General features: G+C 36.8%; 1 protein-coding gene across 2 annotated transcripts in view; it reads right to left on the bottom strand.

Annotated features, from left to right (window-relative positions):
• Nucleotides 1–5,317: 5,317 nt before the first annotated feature.
• Nucleotides 5,318–20,186, bottom strand: part of LOC107858464 (4-alpha-glucanotransferase DPE2) — a 61,901-nt gene continuing 47,032 nt past the window's right edge. For both annotated transcript variants that reach the window (XM_016703127.2, XM_016703129.2), the window contains exon 23: nucleotides 5,318–5,834. In XM_016703127.2, the coding sequence (XP_016558613.1) occupies nucleotides 5,635–5,834 (200 nt within the window). In that variant the 3' untranslated portion in view covers nucleotides 5,318–5,634. The remainder of the gene's footprint in view (nucleotides 5,835–20,186) is intronic.

Raw genomic sequence — 20,186 nt, 5'->3', positions numbered from 1 at the left:
TTATAATAATCTTTACATAATTGTTTTGTTATATTGTTGTATTCATGTTGACTTTGAAATGCAGGATTAAATCATTAATCACAGTATACTTTTGATGAAATTGAAGAAAAAAAGAAGAATGAAAATGTATTTGTTGTCAAGAAGTTGATAAGAGTAGATGGAGAATATTATGTTACCATAACGTAATATGCAATACGGAGCAGTACAGTTTATGACAACTTGAAAGTCTCAGTATATCATATCAAACACTATCTCGCGATTATTTTCCTTATTTGAATTAATCTTGATTATGTAGAGATTCTTACTATTTGATGATAATTCAGAAAGTAATGTAATGATCTACCAATCACTACCTTAAATTGAGAGAATGAGGAGAGAAATTTAAATATGTGGCGATTGAAGATTACTTGAATAAATATGGTCTGAAATTTCATGATTTTACCAAGCCTTGCTGCCATAAAGGTCAAAGAAGAAGACGTGAAAAGCTATCCAATTAAAAAGATTAAGATAAATAATAAAAGTTAATAAATATATTAAGTTAAAGCAAGCTAATGTGTAGTCACTTTGATACAATAATAGTATTAAGCAGTGAAAAATGTAATTAAAAAATAGAGAATCTTCTCAATGGCTTTTAGTAAAACAAAAAAATACATATAGATTACATAAAGTTCAACACAGGTTAGTAATGTTTTAATTTTATATATTGCTTTTTAATTTTAATTTGTTACTTTCTATTTTAATAGTTTGCAAAATAATGTAGTGCAGTTTATAAAGTTATTGTTATCTGTTATTTTCACTAGATAGATACCAAAGTTTTAGTTATTATTAATAATTTTTTTTCTATTGCTTATTTATTGTAGTTAAAACATCATTATGATATATACTAAATAAATGCTTCCTGCTTTTCTTTTTTCATCTAGAATATAATAAAAAATTCTAAAGTAATTTACTAAATAAATTAAAAAAATAAAATATCATAATTTTAAGGAAGACGAGAAAAATAAAAATGAGTGTAGGGGTTAAATTAAAATTTAAAAAAGACAAATAGAATAGGCTGAATATTGTTAAAAGTTGAGTAGTGCATTTAATTTTTAATAAAAGTTGAGGAGAGTAAATGATTTTCACCTATAAGAAACACTAGCAAGAAATTTTTATTTGATTTATTACATAAGAAAACACCACTTTAAGAAAAAAAAATATTTATTTTGTTTTATGCTATAGTTGTAAATATTCATGATAGAAATCAAATTAACTCGATTATAACTTCATAAGAATATAAAATACATCTATTCATTAAGAGCATGACATACTTTAGGCCACTATTTATATCTGCACTTATCCAATAAGTTGATATTAAATTGATTTCACTAATTTCTTTTTCGGATCATTTAATTAGTTTTGTATCTTTTTTCAATCCTTTAAGTTGATACCCATTAAGAGAAAGTGAAAAAATTGCACAATTAATTTCTAGGTTTTCAATGATAATGATTGAGGTGATGGCAGTGGTACTGCCGAATGACATAAAATGAATTTTCTTTTAGGTATATTGTATTAAAAAACGTAAAATGAAATTTTAAAAATATGTTTAAGCAATTTTATTTATTCTGCTCAAGGTAATAATATTACAGGTTCTTAGAATTAACTTTTTTAAGTACGAACCGTGCATCGCGCGGACATGATTACTATTTATTCTTAAACGTGGTAGCCACAAGTGGTATTTATATGATTTTGAACAAAAAAACGACAACGTGATAAGACACACATAAATTTTAGGAAAATTTTTTGAAATAGCAACTATAGAGTTTTAATTGTAACTTTTATAGCAACAGTTTCATAATTACGAAAAATAGCAAATTATATTTTGTATTTAAGTAAAGTGTTGCTATATAAATACATATACAACAAGATTTACTGCCTTTGTTTTACTCAAATTAGTTGAGTTAAATAAGGAATAATTATCCCATCTAATTAAATTTTCATAAATTACTCTTATTTAAATTAGTAGATTCTTTTTCCAAATCAAACTCAAATATAAATATTATTATTTTCATGATCTTCAAAATTTTAAAATATCATTCTCTTATATCTCTAACTATTTTTTATTGTTAGTTTTTTTATTTTTTATCTTTTTTATTATTTTAATTTCTTTTTCTTTTCCATTTTTTCTTTCCACTTTATTTTCTCTCTTCTACTTCTCTTCTTTTTTTCTTTTTTGGTTTTTTTTTTTTTTTTTTTTTTTTTTTTCTTTTTTACTTCTTTTTTTCCGTATTTTAATTTTAATTTTTATTTTTTTCAATTTTAAAATATTTTTTTTACTCTTCTATCTCTATCTTTATTTTTAAAATATAAATATCTATATCATATATCCATATTCAAAAAATATACAAAATAAATAGACATACAGATCTGCATACGTATTTATGGTAAAAAACATACATATATATCTGCATATATATTTACAAAAATACATATCTGACTCATATGTATATATAAATATATAGGACACAAAATCTCTATAAAAAAAATAACACTTATATACATATACATATAGGTAATAAAAAATACATGATACATATCTTAAACGGTAAAAGAAAATAAATAAGTACATATGTTATCCCCTAAAATGACATAGTATGTACAGTTCAAAGCCAAATCCAACACCGTATAAAATACATATAGCTCTGCATATGTATTTATAGAATACATACCTGATCCATATGTATATTCTTATTTTGTATGAGTCACCTTTATATTTCGCAAACATATATGAAGATATATAGTATAATTATGTTTGATACTATTTAATATGACTATGATATGCATTTTGTAAATACATATCATAGTCATATTTGTATTTTTTGTATAGTAATATACATATGAATCAGACATGTATTCTGTAAATACATATGCAGAGTTATATGTATTTTTTTGTAATGTAATATATATTATGTAAAAGAAAACATGTGCATACTATATATTTTTTATTATATTTTTGTGAAAAGTACATGTAATATAAATTTATGTCATTGTTTTGTTCTATAGGTGTTGCGTGATCATAAATTCATGACAAGAGTACTTCCAAGGTTTGTACCACATATAGAATGTCACACAATCAGTGATATTGAAGAACGTATTAAGGCGATGTTATCAAAGGGGCAGTACATGATTTTTTTTATAAGAATATTTGTGGTATCTATATAAACAAAAAGAAATGCGTAGTTCAAGCGCAATTAGACAGATATATTATGTCACAAATGTATTATAAATTTTTGGGGTGTATGTGCATTTATTTGTATTTTGTATATATAAGTGCATATCTATATGTATTTTTGTATGGTATTGGATTTGTCTTTGAATTGTTCTATGTCATTTTAGATGATAACATATGTAGTTATTTGTATTTTTACTGTTTAAGATATGTATCATGTATTTTCTGATTACCTATATGTATATGTATATACTTGTCCTTTGTGTTATAGAGATTTTTGTATCCTATACGTTTATATATACATATGAGTGAGATATGTATTTCTGTAAATGCATATGCAGATACATATGTATGTTTTGTACTGTAAATACATTTCCAAATATGTATGGCTATGTATTTTGTATGTTTTTTAAATATGTGTATGTGATATACATATTTGTCTTTTCAAAATAAAAATGAGAGAAAGAAGAGTAAAAAAAAGAAAAAAAAAGAAAAATATAAAAAAGAAAAAAAAGGAAAAAAGAGAAGTGAAAAAGCAAAAAAAAAAAGGAAGAAAGAGAAATAGAAGTGTAAAATAAAAGAAAGAAACAAAATAAAATAGAAAAAGAATAAAACGAAAATAGTAAAAGAAAAAAAAAGATATGAGAAAGAAAAAAAAAAGAGAAACAGAAGAGAGAAAATAAAGTGAAAAGAAAAAAATAAAGAAAGAGAAATCAAAATAAAAAAATAAGATGATAAAAAAGTAAGATGAAAAAAAACAAGAAGAAAGAAAAGGTAGAGAAAGACAGTAATGATGTTTTATTTTGAAATTTTGAAGATGGAGATAATTATCTTCAAAAATGAAAAAGAAAAAAAAATTAAAAAGAGAAAAAAAGGAAAAAAGGAAGAGAAATAGAAGAGAGAAAATAAAGTGGAAATAAAAATAAAATAAAATAAAATAAAAAAATAAATGATAAAAAAAAAAAGATGAAAAAAAGGATAAAAGATATAGTTATATTTGGGGGAGGTGAAACAATGAAGTGAAAATAGAAAAATGTAATGTAGTGAGAGTAAAACATACATTTATTTAGTTAACGAGTAAAATAATGATACTCTTGCTATAAACTATAAGTTTACAAAAGTGTTGCTATTTATTGTAATTATAATCTTAACTATACTACTTTTTGTAAAAATTTTAAAATTATTTTAAGTGTCTTCTTGAGAATCAGAACGAATTCAGGAGGAAGCTATGGATTAACTCAATACTCCCTCCGATTCACAATAGTGAATTGTTGAAGTATTTTTTAGTGTTTAAAATAAGTAAATGGTTTACAATTAAAGGTAAATGTTGAAATTTTTTCTAAATTTACTCTCTATTAATATGCATTGAAAGTGATGTATCATTATTAAGGTTTTGAAATTTGAAAAGGATAAAAATGAAAAAACATGATAAATTTATATCTTTATTCTTTCTTAACATGTGTACCAAAATTTAACAATTCACTTATTGTGAATCGGAGAAAGTACTAAATAATACTCATATGTTTAATGTAAATTAAAAGTTCCCAGAACCGAGGTGTTAATAAGTACTGCCTTTTAAAGTAAATGAATTGCTCCATTTTAAAGTAAATGACTTGAACTATTTTTCAATGTCCAAAATAAATAAATTGTTCACTCTTCAAGAAACATGTTAAAATTTCTTTCAATTTTACTCTTTTATTTAATGAAGTTCTTAAATACTTCACATTTTTTAAAGAGTGATTTAAGAACAACTAAAAAAGTAATAGTGAAAATTAACCTATAATTTATTTCCTAAAAGATTTTTCGTGTCTCATACCCCAAAATTCAATTATTTATAGAGTAAGTATATAACATTAACGACATATAAATATAGATTTACTGGTAGTCTAAGATCACTCTGATTTTAATCCCATTTAGTTGTTATAGTCCATGTTTATCCTCAGCTCATTTTGTTCCTTCTCAAGTTAATTCTGCATTGACTAAAATCGATTGGGAGTATTCCCCTTCATAGGCTTTTTAGGACTACCTTATTTAGTTGTAACACCTTCCATCATAGTAATATCACAGCTACAGACTGCATCTAGAGATCTATACAACGACTTCGCCTCATTTATCACAAACAAACAATTACGTACTCCCAAAAAAGGCAACTCTGCCACAGTGGATTTTTCATGGAAGCAGTCGGGATTTTTTGTCAAATTTAGACACTGACGAGAATCGAAAGAGTACCATACAAAAATTCTCTTATTTCTATATGATGAAATATAGCTTCAACTCCTGTTTAACTATGAAGCATGACAAGCTATTGATCTGCATGGCGGACAAGGTAGTTGTACTGCTGGCTGCTCACAGAGAGTTTATGTTTCAGCTTTGACATGAACATCTAAAAGACGGAAAGCATTTAATACTCATCCAAATGCCCCAGCTTATTTCTTGGAGAGTCCATTTGTCTGTGTTAGTGAAGGGAGTTCACTCCCTAGCTGCAGCTCTGCTGATCCTATAACAGTTGCCTGACCTGATTCCAGATCCTTCTGAGGGTAAAATCTTCCACTCCCGCGGACAAGTTCCTTAATAGTTTTTGTGAGATCTTTATCATTAAGCAAGGACTCCATCGTCACATGTACACCTAAGTGCAAAGAAGATTCAGAACAAGACAGGAAAAAAGAAAAAAAAAACAGTTCTACAATATGAGCATGTAACAAAATTGTCCCATCACTCAAGTGTAGACAAAATGTTAACGAGCAGAGTGAAGTTAAACCATTGGAAAAAAATGTTAACACATTGCGACTGAATTTTTCTTGTGTTTACATCCACCTTGATGTATTTAATAAGTACACACCCAGTAAACTCCACAAAAAAGTAAATTTATACTTTCGTCGAGATTTTACATTATAGTCCAACTTATTATTGTCAGGATCTGCATGCACTATTCAACAGACAAAGTCATCCTTCTTCCCTCATCATATACGCAATAGCTTGTTTCAAGTAACACCAAAAACTACAAGAAAGAGCAAAGTATCTAGGCGAAACAAATAATCCTACCTCAAGGACATTGAAAGAGAAGATGCTCTTCATAAGATCATTGCGGATCTTTATAATATGCTATCAGCGAAAAGCAGCCAAAAAGCATGAAACTTCTAGCCTAGTAACAGAAGAATCGCCTCGAAAGCCAAGGAGAATATACTTGTTACCAAAAGTATGTTGTACACCGGTCTACACTGGGTGAAGGTTTACTAGTTCTGGTGACACACTTTTTCTTCTTTTGAAATGGGTAAAGTTGTATTTCTCAGCATCAAGGGTAGGCTGGCCGACTTCAAAAAGTGTCAATGACAAATTTCCTATCAAGCCTACAATCTGACCTATGTCTTCTATACAAAGTTGTTTACACCAAAAAAGTAAATATACTATACAATTCCATTTAACCTTATGAATAGAATTGGATCTATCTTCCCTGCCAATTGCTGAATATGAGGAACCTCATTCACCAGGAACAACAACAACAACAACAAACCCAGTGTATTCCCACCTAGTGGGGTCTGGGGGGGTTAAGATGTACGCAGTCCATACCTCTACCTCTGAAGAAGTAGAAAGGCTGTTTCCGATAGACCCCCGGCTCAAGACACGAGATACCACACAAACACATAGTAAAGCACAGCACAAGATTACATAACATAAATACGGCACCCATAAGTAATATAAAACAGAGGAAAGCACACAGATTTATAATAAAACATGGAACACAGACTCCTAACAAGAAAAAACCCCTACCAAGTAATTCCCTACACTAGCGACTCAAACTGGCCCTAGTCCTCTGCCCTAATTCGCGTCCTCCAGACCTTCCTATCTAGGGTCATGTCCTCGGTGAGCTGTAACTGCTCCATGTCCCGCCTAATCACCTCACCCCAGTACTTCTTCGGCCTACCCCTACCCCGCCTAAAACCATCCAACGCTAGCCTCTCACACCTACGGACCGGGGCATCCATGCCCCTCCTCTTCACGTGTCCGAACCATCTCAATCGGGCTTCCCGCATCTTGCACTCCACTGGAGTCACACCAACCTTCTCCCGGATGGTCTCATTCCGAACTCTATCCCCTCTAGTCAGCCCACACATCCAGCGCAACATCCGCATTTCTACCACCCTCATCTTTTGGATGTGCGAGTTCTTAACTGGCCAACACTCCGCTCCATACAACATGGCCGGACAGACTACCGCCCTGTAGAATTTGCCTTTAAGCTTGGGCGGCACCTTCTTATCACACAGCACCCCCGACGCGAGCTTCCACTTCATCCATCCCGCCCCAATACGGTGCGAGACATCCTCGTCAATCTCACCGTTACTCTGAATCACGGACCCGAGATACTTGAAACTCTCCCTCTTACCTACCTCCTGTGATTCCAGCTTCACTACTACCTCATTCTCCCGCCTCACGTCATTAAACTTGCATTCCACATACTCTGTCTTGCTTCTGCTCACCCTGAACCCTTTAGACTCAAGGGTTTGCCTCCACACCTCTAATTTGTCACTCACACCCCGTCGAGTCTCATCTATTAGAACTACATCATCTGCAAAAAGCATACACCACGGCACCTCCCCTTGAATACGCCGCGTCAACACATCCATCACCAATGCAAACAAAAAGGGACTAAGAGTAGATCCCTGATGCAACCCTGTCCGGACAGTGAAATGCTCTGAGTCTCCTCCCGCCGTCCTCACCTTAGTTTTCGCTCCATCATACATATCCTTGATTGCTCTGATATATGCCAGCGGTACTCCACTCACCTCCAAGCATCTCCAAAGCACCTCCCTGGGGACTTTGTCGTAGGCCTTCTCCAGGTCGATAAACACCATGTGCAGGTCCTTCTTCCTCTCCCTATACTGTTCCACCAACCTCCGTACCAGGTGAATTGCCTCCGTCGTCGAGCGACCAGGCATAAATCCAAACTGGTTTTCTGAAATAGACACTATCCGTCTCAGCCTCATCTCGACCACTCTCTCCCAGATCTTCATAGAGTGGCTCAATAACTTAATCCCCCTATAGTTATTACAACTCTGGATGTCCCCCTTATTCTTATAGAGAGGTATCATGGTGCTCCACCTCCAAGCCTCGGGCATCTTTGCCGTCTTGAAGATTTCATTAAACAATCCAGTCAACCACCTAACACCAGGAAAAGGCTGCTTTTTCCCCAACTACTCTCAAACTAGAAACTGCCTCAAAACGAACTAGAATCACCCTAATCTAACTGATTTGTTCTGCTACAGGCTCACAAAAGATGATTGTATCTGCATTGGGAGCCTCTGATCCATCTGCTTTGTGCTGCAATCTTCATCATGTAGTCAAAACCTTTGCAAAAATGAACAAGAAAGAGGAAGGAGGATCACCCTGTCTCAGTCCTCTTTCTCAGTCCCCTTTCTGACTCAAAAGCCCACAAGTTCTCCATTCAATAAAACAGATAAGCTGGCAGTTTTAATGCACGCCTCAATACACTTCAACCATCTGCATCCAAATCCAATTTGTCTAAGGGTGTTTAGGAGGAATGACCAATTTACATGATCATTGTGAGAAATATTGGAGAAGAATATTTTTGAATTATTTTTCTATATTATTACATTGAGACACTATTTATAGACACTACATTCCAATCTTTTCCAGATACTAGATCCTTTTCCAAGTAGGATTCTATATACTATTCTTATTCCTACTCCTATCATACCAATCCCCCCCAAGTGGTGCATACAGGTCATATGTACTAAGCTTATTATTGATGTAATTAATACGAGGACCAGTGAGGGACCAGGTGAAGATATGTTCAAGAACTGCTCAGGACGTCCAGGCGACCTCAATTGAAAAGGAACAACCAGAAAAAGTGATCGGAAAACTAGTAAACGCTGCCGGAAAGTCGATCTAGCACTGGAAAATGGTTGAAGACTGGTACAAATATATGGACCGTCTCGAAATCAAGAGACGAGTAGACCTTACTGCCGAAACAGGTTCACGTGTTGACGCATGGTTAGATCTCGTGGGAGGTGATGATCTCCTGGGGGCGTGTGGGAGGTAGATTCATGGCCGCGTTGGTTAGGATTTGGTCGCAAGAAGATACTGAACCTCTTGGTGGTGCTGGTTTTCGCACAACACTAACGTAAAGTGAAACTACGTAAATCAGATATAAGGAGTCACCGAAAAGACGTACAAAACTCCGCAAATTAGATCTGAGTGACCTAAAAGGCGCACGGCGCTACGCAACTCGAACATGAGAAAGTAGTCACTGGAAAGATGTTGCTACGTAAATCAAATATGATAAAGTAGTCATCGGAAAAATGCACGGTGCTATGCAAATATATGAGAAAGTAATCATCGGAAAGAAACATGGTGACTACTTTCTCTATTCCGGATGCTTGTAAAATTAGTCCTACTTTCCCTATTCCGAATGCTTGTAAAATCAGTTTCCCTCAGCATGATTGTTTTTTATGCATATATTATTGGCCCAACTTTGCTAACATAATATATTGGCCATATGAAGGGGAACAATCCCAATCGATTTTAATCAATAGATAGGGTGGCTATAGTGTCTATAGACAGCTTTTAGCCTTTTACCGATCACTTTCAATCTCAAAAGAGAATCTTAAAGTTCCAAGCACTAATGTCATTTCACGCAATACAAGTGAGAACTCAACTGGGTTCTTGTTTTTCTTTTTTTTCCTAATGCCTTTTTTTAGTTGCTTATATATCAGTTTGTCCTAAATCTTGACAATCCAGTTGGGTTTATCAAATCATCAAGGTTGGCAGTTTTTCTCTAATATAGCATAGAAGAATCAACTTAAGCAATCACAGTACCACTTTGTGCATGACTACATAAGAAATGAAACGAAATAAGACTCGGCCTTCATATAACAGGAAACGACTATAGACTGTTAAACTTCTCTCAAATTCTCAACAAAATCCCTCTTAACTTATTTCAAAACTCACCTGGTGACAGCTAAGCTTTGATATTTACATACTTTTACTAGTTATTATTTTACCGTTTCGTTTGTATAGTTTTGTTTTCTTGTGAGTATAGTTTGTATCGGTTTGTTGTAGCTTGTTGGTGGATATCTGTGTGTCGTTGTAGCTGCTAGGCCGGATCGGGTATTTTTGTGACTGAATACTGTTTCTCTACTGCTTTCTTCCTTTTCCTTTTCTGCTTTCCTATTGGTGCTTTGTTTTTGGTGTCTACTTGTCTATCGGTTTGGGGCTTTGTTTAGGCTTGGTTTTGGCCTTAAGTGGTGGCTGTAGGGGTGGAATAGGGTCATGTCCGAGAGGGTTGGGGTTGGCGCTGGCTTTGCGTGAGGGTGAAGAGAGGCGTTCAGGGGTAGGTGTGGGGTCTAGGTCAGGTGTTAGGGCTGGGGCGGTGAGCGGTGGTAGAGATAGGCGAGAGGTCAGAGTAAATAGGTTGACGGTAGGGTTTTGGAATATAGGGACCCTGCAGGGTAAGTCCATAGAGCTGGTAAAGATTCTTAAGAGGAGGAAGATTAATATTGCGTGTGTTCAGGAGACTAAATGGGTAGGGTCTAAACCTATGGATGTGGATGGGTATAAGCTGTGGTACTCAGAGAGTGACAGGCGTCGGAATGGTGTGGGGATCTTAGTGGATGAAGAGCTTAGAGCGCAGGTGGTGGAGGTAAAGAGGGTCTGTGATAGGTTGATGACGATCAAGTTGGTCATTAGGGGGTTTACGCTGCATGTGTGTAGTGTTTATGCTCCGCAGGTAGGCTTGGGAGAGGAGGTGAAAGCGGGGTTTTGGGAGGCTTTGGTCGAGGTGGTGAGAGGCGTGCCTAGTTCGGAGAGGATTGTCATAGCGGGGGACTTCAATGGGCACATTGGGGTTGTGCCGGAAGGTTATGACGATGTGCATGGAGGTTTTGGTTTTGGTGATAGGAAAAAGGAGGAGCAGCTTTGTTGGATTTTGCGAGGGCTTTTGGGTTGGTGGTGGTGAATTCGAACTTTTCGAAGAAGGAGGATCACCTGATTACCTTTCAAAGTGCGATAGCCAAGACTCAGATTGACTTTATGCTGCTAAGGAGGGGGGATAGCGTTTTATGTAAGGACTGTAAAGTCATTTCGAGTGAGCATCTTTCGACTCAGCACAGGCTCCTAGTGATGGACTTGTTTATGAAGAAGAGCAAAAAGAGAAGGGTTGAGGAGGGTCGGCCTAGAATTAGGGGGTGGCTTGACGCCAGATAATGCGCTGAAGATAGAAGAGAAACGACGGTTTTGGGGGTGTGGGATTATAGGGGAGACATGGATGTCATGTGGGATAAGATTGCCAGTTGCATCACGGAGACTGCTAGAGAAGTGTTGGGTGTTTCGAAGGGTCGGGCAGGACGACATAAGGGGGACTGGTGGTGGAATGAAGATGCTAAGAAGTGAAGATTAAGAAGGGGGCGTATGTTAAGCTGATTGAGAGTAAAGATGTAGAGGAGAAGAGGAAGAATTGGGAGGTCTACAAATTAGCAAAGAAGGAGGCTAAGCTTGCAATTACGGCAGCAAAGTCAGTCGCGTTTGAGAGCTTGTATGCCGGGTTAGAGGAGAAAGGCGGGGAAAAGAGGTTGTATAGGCATGCTAAGGCTAGGGAGCAGAAGGGTCGGGACCTCAACCAAGTGAAGTGCATTAAGGGGGAGGATGGTAGAGTTTTGGTGGAGGATGCCCATATTAAGAAGAGATGGCAGGAGTATTTCCATAGGCTTTTGAACGAGGAAGGGGGCAGAGGCATTGAGTTAGGTGAGCTAGAACACTCGGAGGAGAGACGTGATTTCAGTTATTGTAGATGCTTTAAGGTTGAGGAGGTCAGGGAAGCTATTCGTACGATGCGAAGGGGAAAGGAGATGGGGCCTGATGAGATTCCGGTGGATTTTGGAAGTTTTCAGGTAGGGCAGGGTTAAGGTAGTAAACTGATTTGTTTAACGGCATTTTCAAGACGGCGAGGATGCCTGAAGCCTGGAGGTGGAGTACAATGATTCCTTTATACAAAATCAAGGGGGACATTTAGAGTTGCACCAACTATAGGGGTATCAAGCTGCTGAGTCATTCTATGAAGATTTGGGAGAGGGTGATGAAGCGGAGATTAAGGAAGATCGTGTCCATTTCAGAGAATCAATTTGGTTTTATGCCTGGTCGCTCGACGACAGAGGCAATATACCCCTGGTAAGGAGATTGGTGGAACAGTATAGGGAAAGAAAGAGGGATTTGCACATGGTGTTCATCGACTTGGAGAAGACTTATGACAAAGTCCCTAGGGAGGTTCTTTGGAGATGCTTAGAGGCAAGCGGGGTCTCAGTGGTGTACATCAAAGTTATTAAGGACATGTATGATGAAGGAAAGACTCGGGTGAGAACGGCGGGAGGGGACTCAGGACATTTTTCAGTCGAGACAGGGTTGCATCAGGGTTCGACTCTTAGCCCGTTCCTGTTTGCGTTGGTGATGGATGTGTTGACGCGACGTATTCAAGGGGAGGTGCCATGGTGTATGTTGTTTACGGAAGATGTAGTGTTGATTGACGAGACGCGAGGGGGGGTGAATGAAAAATTAGAGGTTTGGAGGCAAACCCTGGAGTCCAAGGGGTTCAGGTTGAGTAGGTCCAAAACGGAGTATATGGAATGCAAGTTTAGCGACTTGAGGCAGGAGGACGATGTGGTGGTGACGCTGGATTCCCAAGATATTTGTAAGAGGGATAGTTTTAAGTATCTTGGGTCTATGATTCAAGGGAATGGCGAGATTAATGAGGATATCCCTAACCGTATTGGAGCAGGTTGGATGAAGTGGAGGCTCGCCTCGGGTGTGTTGTGTGATAAGAAGGTGCGACTTAAGCTTAAAGGCAAATTCTATAAAGTAGCAGTTCGTCCAGCTATGTTATATGGAGCAAAGTGTTGGCCAGTCAAGAACTCTCATATTCAAAAATTAAAGGTGGCGGAAATGAGAATGTTGCGTTGGATGTGTGGACTTACTAGAGGGGATAGAGTTCGGAATGAGATAGTCCGGGAGAAGGTGGGAGTGACTTTGGTGGAGGACAAGATGCGGGAAGGAAGGCTGAGATGGTTTTGGCATGTGATGAGGAGGGGCACGGATGCCCCAGTTCGTAGGTGTGAGAGGCTAGCATTGGATGGCTTTTGGAGGAGGAGAGGTAGGCCGAAGAAGTACTGGAGGGAACTGATTAGACATGATATGGAGCAGCTACAGCTTACTGAGGATATGACCCTAGATAGGAAGGTGTGGAGGTCGCGGACAAGGGTAAAAGGCTAGGTCGCGTGCGTGGGTTGTAGCTAGTAATAGAAGAGCTCATGTATAGATGGGTTAGTAATCCCAGGACTATGTCCATAGGTGGGGTCGTACTTTCCGGATGCCATATTTCTTATCTCTTATTTCATATTGCGCTTATTTATCTTATTTCGTATTGCTCTGATTTCTACTTTATTTTTAGCATGCCTTATTCCTTTTATGTTATGCTACCCACCATGCTTAATGGTGGATTACGCTCTTGCATACTACTCTCTATCTTGAGTCGGGGGTCTATGGGAAACAATCTCTCTACTTCTTTGGAGATAACGGTATGAACTGCGTACATTCTACCCTCCCCAGACCCTACTTTGTGGAAATACACTGAGTTTGTTATTGTTTTTGTTGTATGCTCTTCAATTATCAGCTTACAAGAGCTTTCATCGTACCAAATGAAAGGTCAGAGCGTTGAATCTAAAACTAATTTTTTAGGGTTTTCTAGGATCTTTTTTATTCACCGCGGGAACGTAAATGCAACCAAATTTCACCTTAGCTTTTGTTTTGATTACAAAGATCATAGTATCCATCCCGAATTTCTCCGCCAATTTTGGTCAAAGTACCTAAAATCGGTTGATCAAAGCCTGTACGGATCTTGCACTTACCCACGCTATGTCAGCCTAGTTGTGGCACCTAAAGTGAAGAGTCAGAGCAACTTAAATTATAACCTTACTTTGAACATACATTTTCAAATCCTAGTAGCAAGCCAGATCTTTCATGAACTAGGATCCTAAAATCATACAATACTATGATACAGATTGTGATTTTGACAACGTATAACTTTACTTGTAAACTTTGGTGAAATAAGTTCATAGACATTCTTTTAATTGTTTGACTCAAAACAACAATGTGGTTTATAAATGCATATTGTTAGAATCCTATGAATATTCTACAACACATGAAAATATAAAAGGTAGCTTGATTTACTCCTATACTTAGGTATTAAATTAGCTATTGATTTGTACTGATTACGTATTGATTTCCTTTCCTTTTAGGATATGTAAACTTAGCTATTTAAACCCCAATAGCTTGAGGGAATAATCAAGCTGAGTTCTCTCTTATTTCTCTTCCATTTCACATGATATCAAGAGCCTGGTTAAGGCTAACAACATTGGAAGATAAATCTCAAACTCATTTTTTTCCAGCTATTTTTCTTGGTTGTCCGAACAAATGTCTATTTTTGGAGGTGTTGTGATCAAACCAACACCACCATGAGACTCAGACCACTGCGCAAGCAAAACCCAATCAGCTCCGCCACCATTAGCCATCTCACGCATCGATTGGAGCTGTCAAATTTCGATAGACAAATTTGATTTTTTCCATGAAGCAGTTATAGCTCACTGAGGACATGACCCTTGATAAGAAGGTTCGGAGGACGCGAATTAGGGTAGAGAGTTAGTGGATAAGAGTGTGTCGGTAATAGTAGGGATGAGTAATTTGTATTTGTGCCTGTAATTTCTTGTTCATAGTGTTCTGATGATGCTTGTAATCTCGAATACATAGTTTATAGTATTACTTGGTCAGTGTCTTGTTTCTTTTCTTATCTAGTGGTGTGTTAAGCCATTTTGTTGTTTATTTTTATGTTTTTTGTTTGTTATAATATTATCTGTCTTGAGTCACGGGTCTACCAGAAACAGTCTCTCTACTTCATATGAGGTGGTATGGACTGCGCACACTTTACCCCCACAGACCCCGCTTTGTGAGAATCTAAGTTGCGCAAACTCTTCACTTTTGATGCTACACCCGTGTCGGATTCTCTAAAAATACACTACTTTTGAAAAATCCGACACATACCCATTGACATTTTTGAAGAGTTCAAGCAACATAGGAGAGAATACACTGGGTATGTTGTTGTTCTCGTCCTGTAGACAGAACTGTCCAGTTCAATTTTTTTTCCAGATTCCAGTCAATTGTTTGCTTCAAGATTCCTATGATTGCAGATTTTTCCAAATTCGAATTCCAGTCTACTTTTTGCTTCCAGTAGACTACGATTGCAGATTTTCTGCAGATTCGGATAATATCTATAACCTACGTTATGTCCGTCAGTTCATGTGTTTTCAATAAACCTGTGGTTTCAGGAACCTGAACCACTCCATCACCACTGAACCTTGATAGATAGTGCGAACTACTTATATTGGTCTTCCTTCGTCAGCTATGGTGGTGCAAGGGACAAGGGGTTCAGGATCACTTGGTTAAACAAGCTAAGGATGTTGATGAAAAAGATAAGGGCGAATGGGAGAAGATTGATGCTCAATTGGTAGTCTATTATGGAAATCTATTTATTCGAAGTTGATGACGTTGTCCAGGCCATTCCAAACTTGCTTCTTGGTTTGGGAAAAGGCTCGTGAGCTATACACAAATGACATCTCTAGTTTTTATAATGTTATTTCTAGTTGACTAATCTTAAAAAACAGGATTTGGATATGTCTATGTATCTTGGACGAGTTCAGGCAGGTATGGAAGAGTTCACTGAGTTGATGCCCGTTACTCCAAGCGTTGAAAAACAATTGGAGCAATGCGCGAAGATGTTTTTAGTTGTTACACTTGCTAAACTTCCGTTTGATCTTGATTCGGTGCAAGATCAAATTTTGGCGAGCCCCACTGTTCCAGCTATGGATGACCTATTTGCTAGATTGTTGCGATTGGCTGCACCACCTATGTCATCTAGTCACCCCGTGACACCCACAGAGATTTGTTCTAGCATCTCAAACTGGAAATCAACATGGAATCTGCTCTCGGAAATCTCGACCAAGGTGTAGCTATTGTAACAAATTGAGTCATACTCGTGATGTCTGTTATTTTCTCCATGGTACACCAAAGAATGCTCATGTTGCTCAGATTGAACCTGTCGGTAATTCAACCAATCAATTTTTCTTTATTTGAAGTAGAATAATTGACTTTCTTCAGTATCAAACGAGTAGGCAGACATCTCCATTAATAACTTCTTACTGTTACGTTAGCTAATGGTTTAGGGCAATCGGAGTTGGTCAAGCCAATTCCTTACTTCCATTGACTTTGAATAATGTTATTTTTGTCCCTAGTTGTCCTTTTAGCCTTGTACCAATCAGTTGTCTGGCTAAGTCTTTAACTTGCTTTGTCTCATTCTTTAGTGAGCCTCTATCTCACCTTTGAGGTAGTGGTATGGACTGAATACACTTACCCTCCCCAGACCTCACATAGCAGGAATATACTGGATGTGATGTTGTTGTTGTTGTTATGTCATTCTTTAGTCTTTTTTGTTATAAAGTACCTCAGTACAGGAAGGATAATTGGCGAAGGACGCGAGTTTAATGGACTTTATTGGCTTAATTGCCACAACTCCACTACAATTTATTTGGTCTCCGACTCTCCATATTTAATCCACAGACAATTGGGACATCATAGTTTATCCAAACTTCATAAGATGGTACCTAGCTTGTCTAAATTGTCCAAGTTGAGCACACCCGAGCTACTTTTCCACGCAGTCCTAATAATCGTGCATGGTCTCTTTTTCATTCATTCTGATATTTGGGTTCCTAGTAGAGTTAGTTCTACGTCAAATTTTAAGTATTTTGTTACTTTCATTGATACTACTCAAGGTGTACATAGATTTTCTTAATGAAGATCATTTTGAACTATTTTCATATTTCAAACTTTTTGTGCTGAAATACAAAATCAGTTTGTTGTTTCTATTTGCACTTTTCATAGTGATAATGCACGTGAATATTTATCATCTCAATTTTAGCAGTTTATGTCATCCCATGGCATTCTTCAACAGATATCTTGTCCTGCACACCAAAATGGGGTAGCGAAGAGAAAGAATAGGCATATTACCTTCAACAAAATGCCCCACGCTGGCATTCATCTCTTCTTATCCATGGTGGTTGTTCACCATTGGCCTCTCTACCAGTTAGATATTTAAAATGCCTTTCTTCATGGAGACCTCGAAAATGAGGTATATATGGAGCAACTGCCTTGTTTTATTGCTTAGGGGGAGTCTAGTGACATGGTGTGGAAACTACGAAGAGCAGTCTATGGCCTGAAGTAATCTCCTCAAGCATGGTTTGGGAAGTTTAGTATGGTTATCCAGGGTTTGGCATGGTGCGAAGTGATGCGAATCATTCTGTTTTTTATTATCACACTGCTCTAGGTTTATGCTTGTATTTGGTAGTGTACGTTGATGACATAATTATCACATGTAATAATGTTTAGGGAATTACCAAATTGAAACATCACCTTTCCCAGCACTTCCAGACTAAGGATCTTGGTTAATTGAAGTACTTCTTAGGCATTGAGGTTGCTCAATCTGAATTAGGAATGGCCATTTCACAGAGAAAGTATGCACTTGATATTCTTGAGGAAACTGTGATGACAGATTGTAGGGCTATTGATTCTCCAATGGATTCAAATGTTAAACTCCTACCAGGTCAGGGGGGTCAGGGGGAGCATGTTAACTATCCCAGAAAATATAGAAGACTAGTAGGAAAATTGAATTATCTGATAGTAACTAGACCTGATATTACCTTCGCGGTTAGTGTTGTAAGTCATTTCTTGACTACTCCTTGTGATAGTCACTAGAATGCAGTTATTCGCATTCTTCAATACATAAAATTTGCTCCGGGGAAAGGACTACTTTATGAGAAAATTATTGGATAATCAGATGCAGATTCGGCAGGGTCACCCTCTAACATATGATCCACTTTCGGATAATGTGCTCTAGTTGGGGAAACTTTGGTGTCTTGGAAAAGTAAGAAAAAAAATGTGGTTGCTAGATCTAATGTAGAAGCAAAATATTGAGCTATGGCGGTGGCAACGTGTGAACTCATATGGATCAAGCAACTATTGAAGAAGTTAAAATTTGGAGATACTAAAGAAATGAAACTCGTGTGCAATATTGAAGTTACACTTCACATTGTATCAAATTCGGTGTTTCACGAGAGGACCAAAAACATAGAGATTGATCGTCATTTTGTCAGAGAAAAGTTACAAGTTACTCTCAAGAGACATCGTTACAAGATTCATGCGGTCAAGTGATTAGCTTGCAGACATATTCACCAAGTCCCTAGCCAGTCCTAGATATAGAAGGCTAGTAGGAAAGTTGAATTATCTGATAGTAACTCAACCTAATATTACCTTCGCGGTTAGTGTTGTAAGTCATTTCTTGAATCCTCCTTGTGATAGTCACTGGAATGCAGTTATTCACATTCTTCAATACATAAAATCTGCTCCGGGGAAAGGACTACTTTACGAAGACCGAGGACATGAGAAAATTATTGGATATTCAGATACAGATTCGGCAGGGTCACCCTCTAACATATGATCCACTTTCGGATAATGTGCTCTAGTTGGGAAAACTTTGGTGTCTTGAAAAAGTAAGAAACAAAATGTGGTTGCTAGATCTAATGTAGAAGCAGAATATCGAGCTATGGCGGTGGCAACATGTGAACTCATATGGATCAAGCAACTATTGAAGGAGTTAAAATTTGGAGATACTAAAGAAATGAAACTTGTGTGCAATAATGAAGTTGCACTTCACATTGTATTAAATTCGGTGTTTCACAAGAAGACCAAACACATAGAGATTGATTGTCATTTTGTCAGAGAAAAGTTACAAGTGACTCTCAAGAGACATCGTCACAAGATTCATACGGTCAAGTGATTAGCTTGCAGACATATTCACCAAGTCCCTAGCCAGTCCTAGAAGATATAGAAGTCTAGTAGGAAAGTTGAATTATCTGATAGTAACTCGACCTGATATTACCTTCGTGGTTAGTGTTGTAAGTCATTTCTTGAATCCTCCTTGCGATAGTCACTGGAATGCAGTTATTCGCATTCTTCAATACATAAAATCTGCTCCGGGGAAAGGACAACTTTACGAAGACCGAGGACATGAGAAAACTATTGGATATTCAGATGCAGATTCGGCAGGGTACATATGATCCTCTTTGCATAATGAGCTCTAGTTGGGAAAACTTTGGTGTCTTGGAAAAGTAAGAAACAAAATGTGGTTGCTAGATCTCATATAGAAGCAGAATATCGAGCTATGGCGGTGGCAACATGTGAACTCATATGGATCAAGCAACTATTGAAGGAGTTAAAATTTGGAGATACTAAAGAAATGAAACTCGTGTGCAATAATGAAGTTGCACTTCACATTGTATCAAATTCGGTGTTTCACGAGAGGACCAAACACATAGAGATTGATTGTCATTTTGTCAGAGAAAAGTTACAAGTTACTCTCAAGAGACATCGTCACAAGATTCGTGCGGTCAAGTGATTAGCTTGCAGACATATTCACCAAGTCCCTAGCCAGTCCTAGAACGAGTTATTTGTGTAACAAGCTTGGTATATATAACTTGTATGCACCAGCTTGAGGGGGAGTGTTAGAATCCTATGAATATTCTATAACATATGTAAAGACAAAAGGTAGCTTGATTTACTCCTATTATAATAAGGTATTAAATTAGATATTGAGTTGTCTTGATTAGGTATTGATTTGTATGATTTCCTTTCCATTTAGGACCTGTAAAAAGCTATTTAAACCCCAATAGCTTGAGGGAATAATCAAGCTGAGTTCTCTCTCATTTCTCTTCCATTTCACACATATAACAAGAAATACCTTTGGGTAGATGGTGAAGACAACGATTTGTAAAAGAAAAAGTATGGATACACATGTGTCCTATATAGAATAATA

Source organism: Capsicum annuum, chromosome 2 (genome assembly GCF_002878395.1).
Source record: "Capsicum annuum cultivar UCD-10X-F1 chromosome 2, UCD10Xv1.1, whole genome shotgun sequence".
Taxonomy (NCBI): domain Eukaryota; kingdom Viridiplantae; phylum Streptophyta; class Magnoliopsida; order Solanales; family Solanaceae; genus Capsicum; species Capsicum annuum.
The sequence above is the reverse complement of the archived record's forward strand: the minus strand, read 5'-3'. Positions and strand labels throughout refer to the sequence as shown.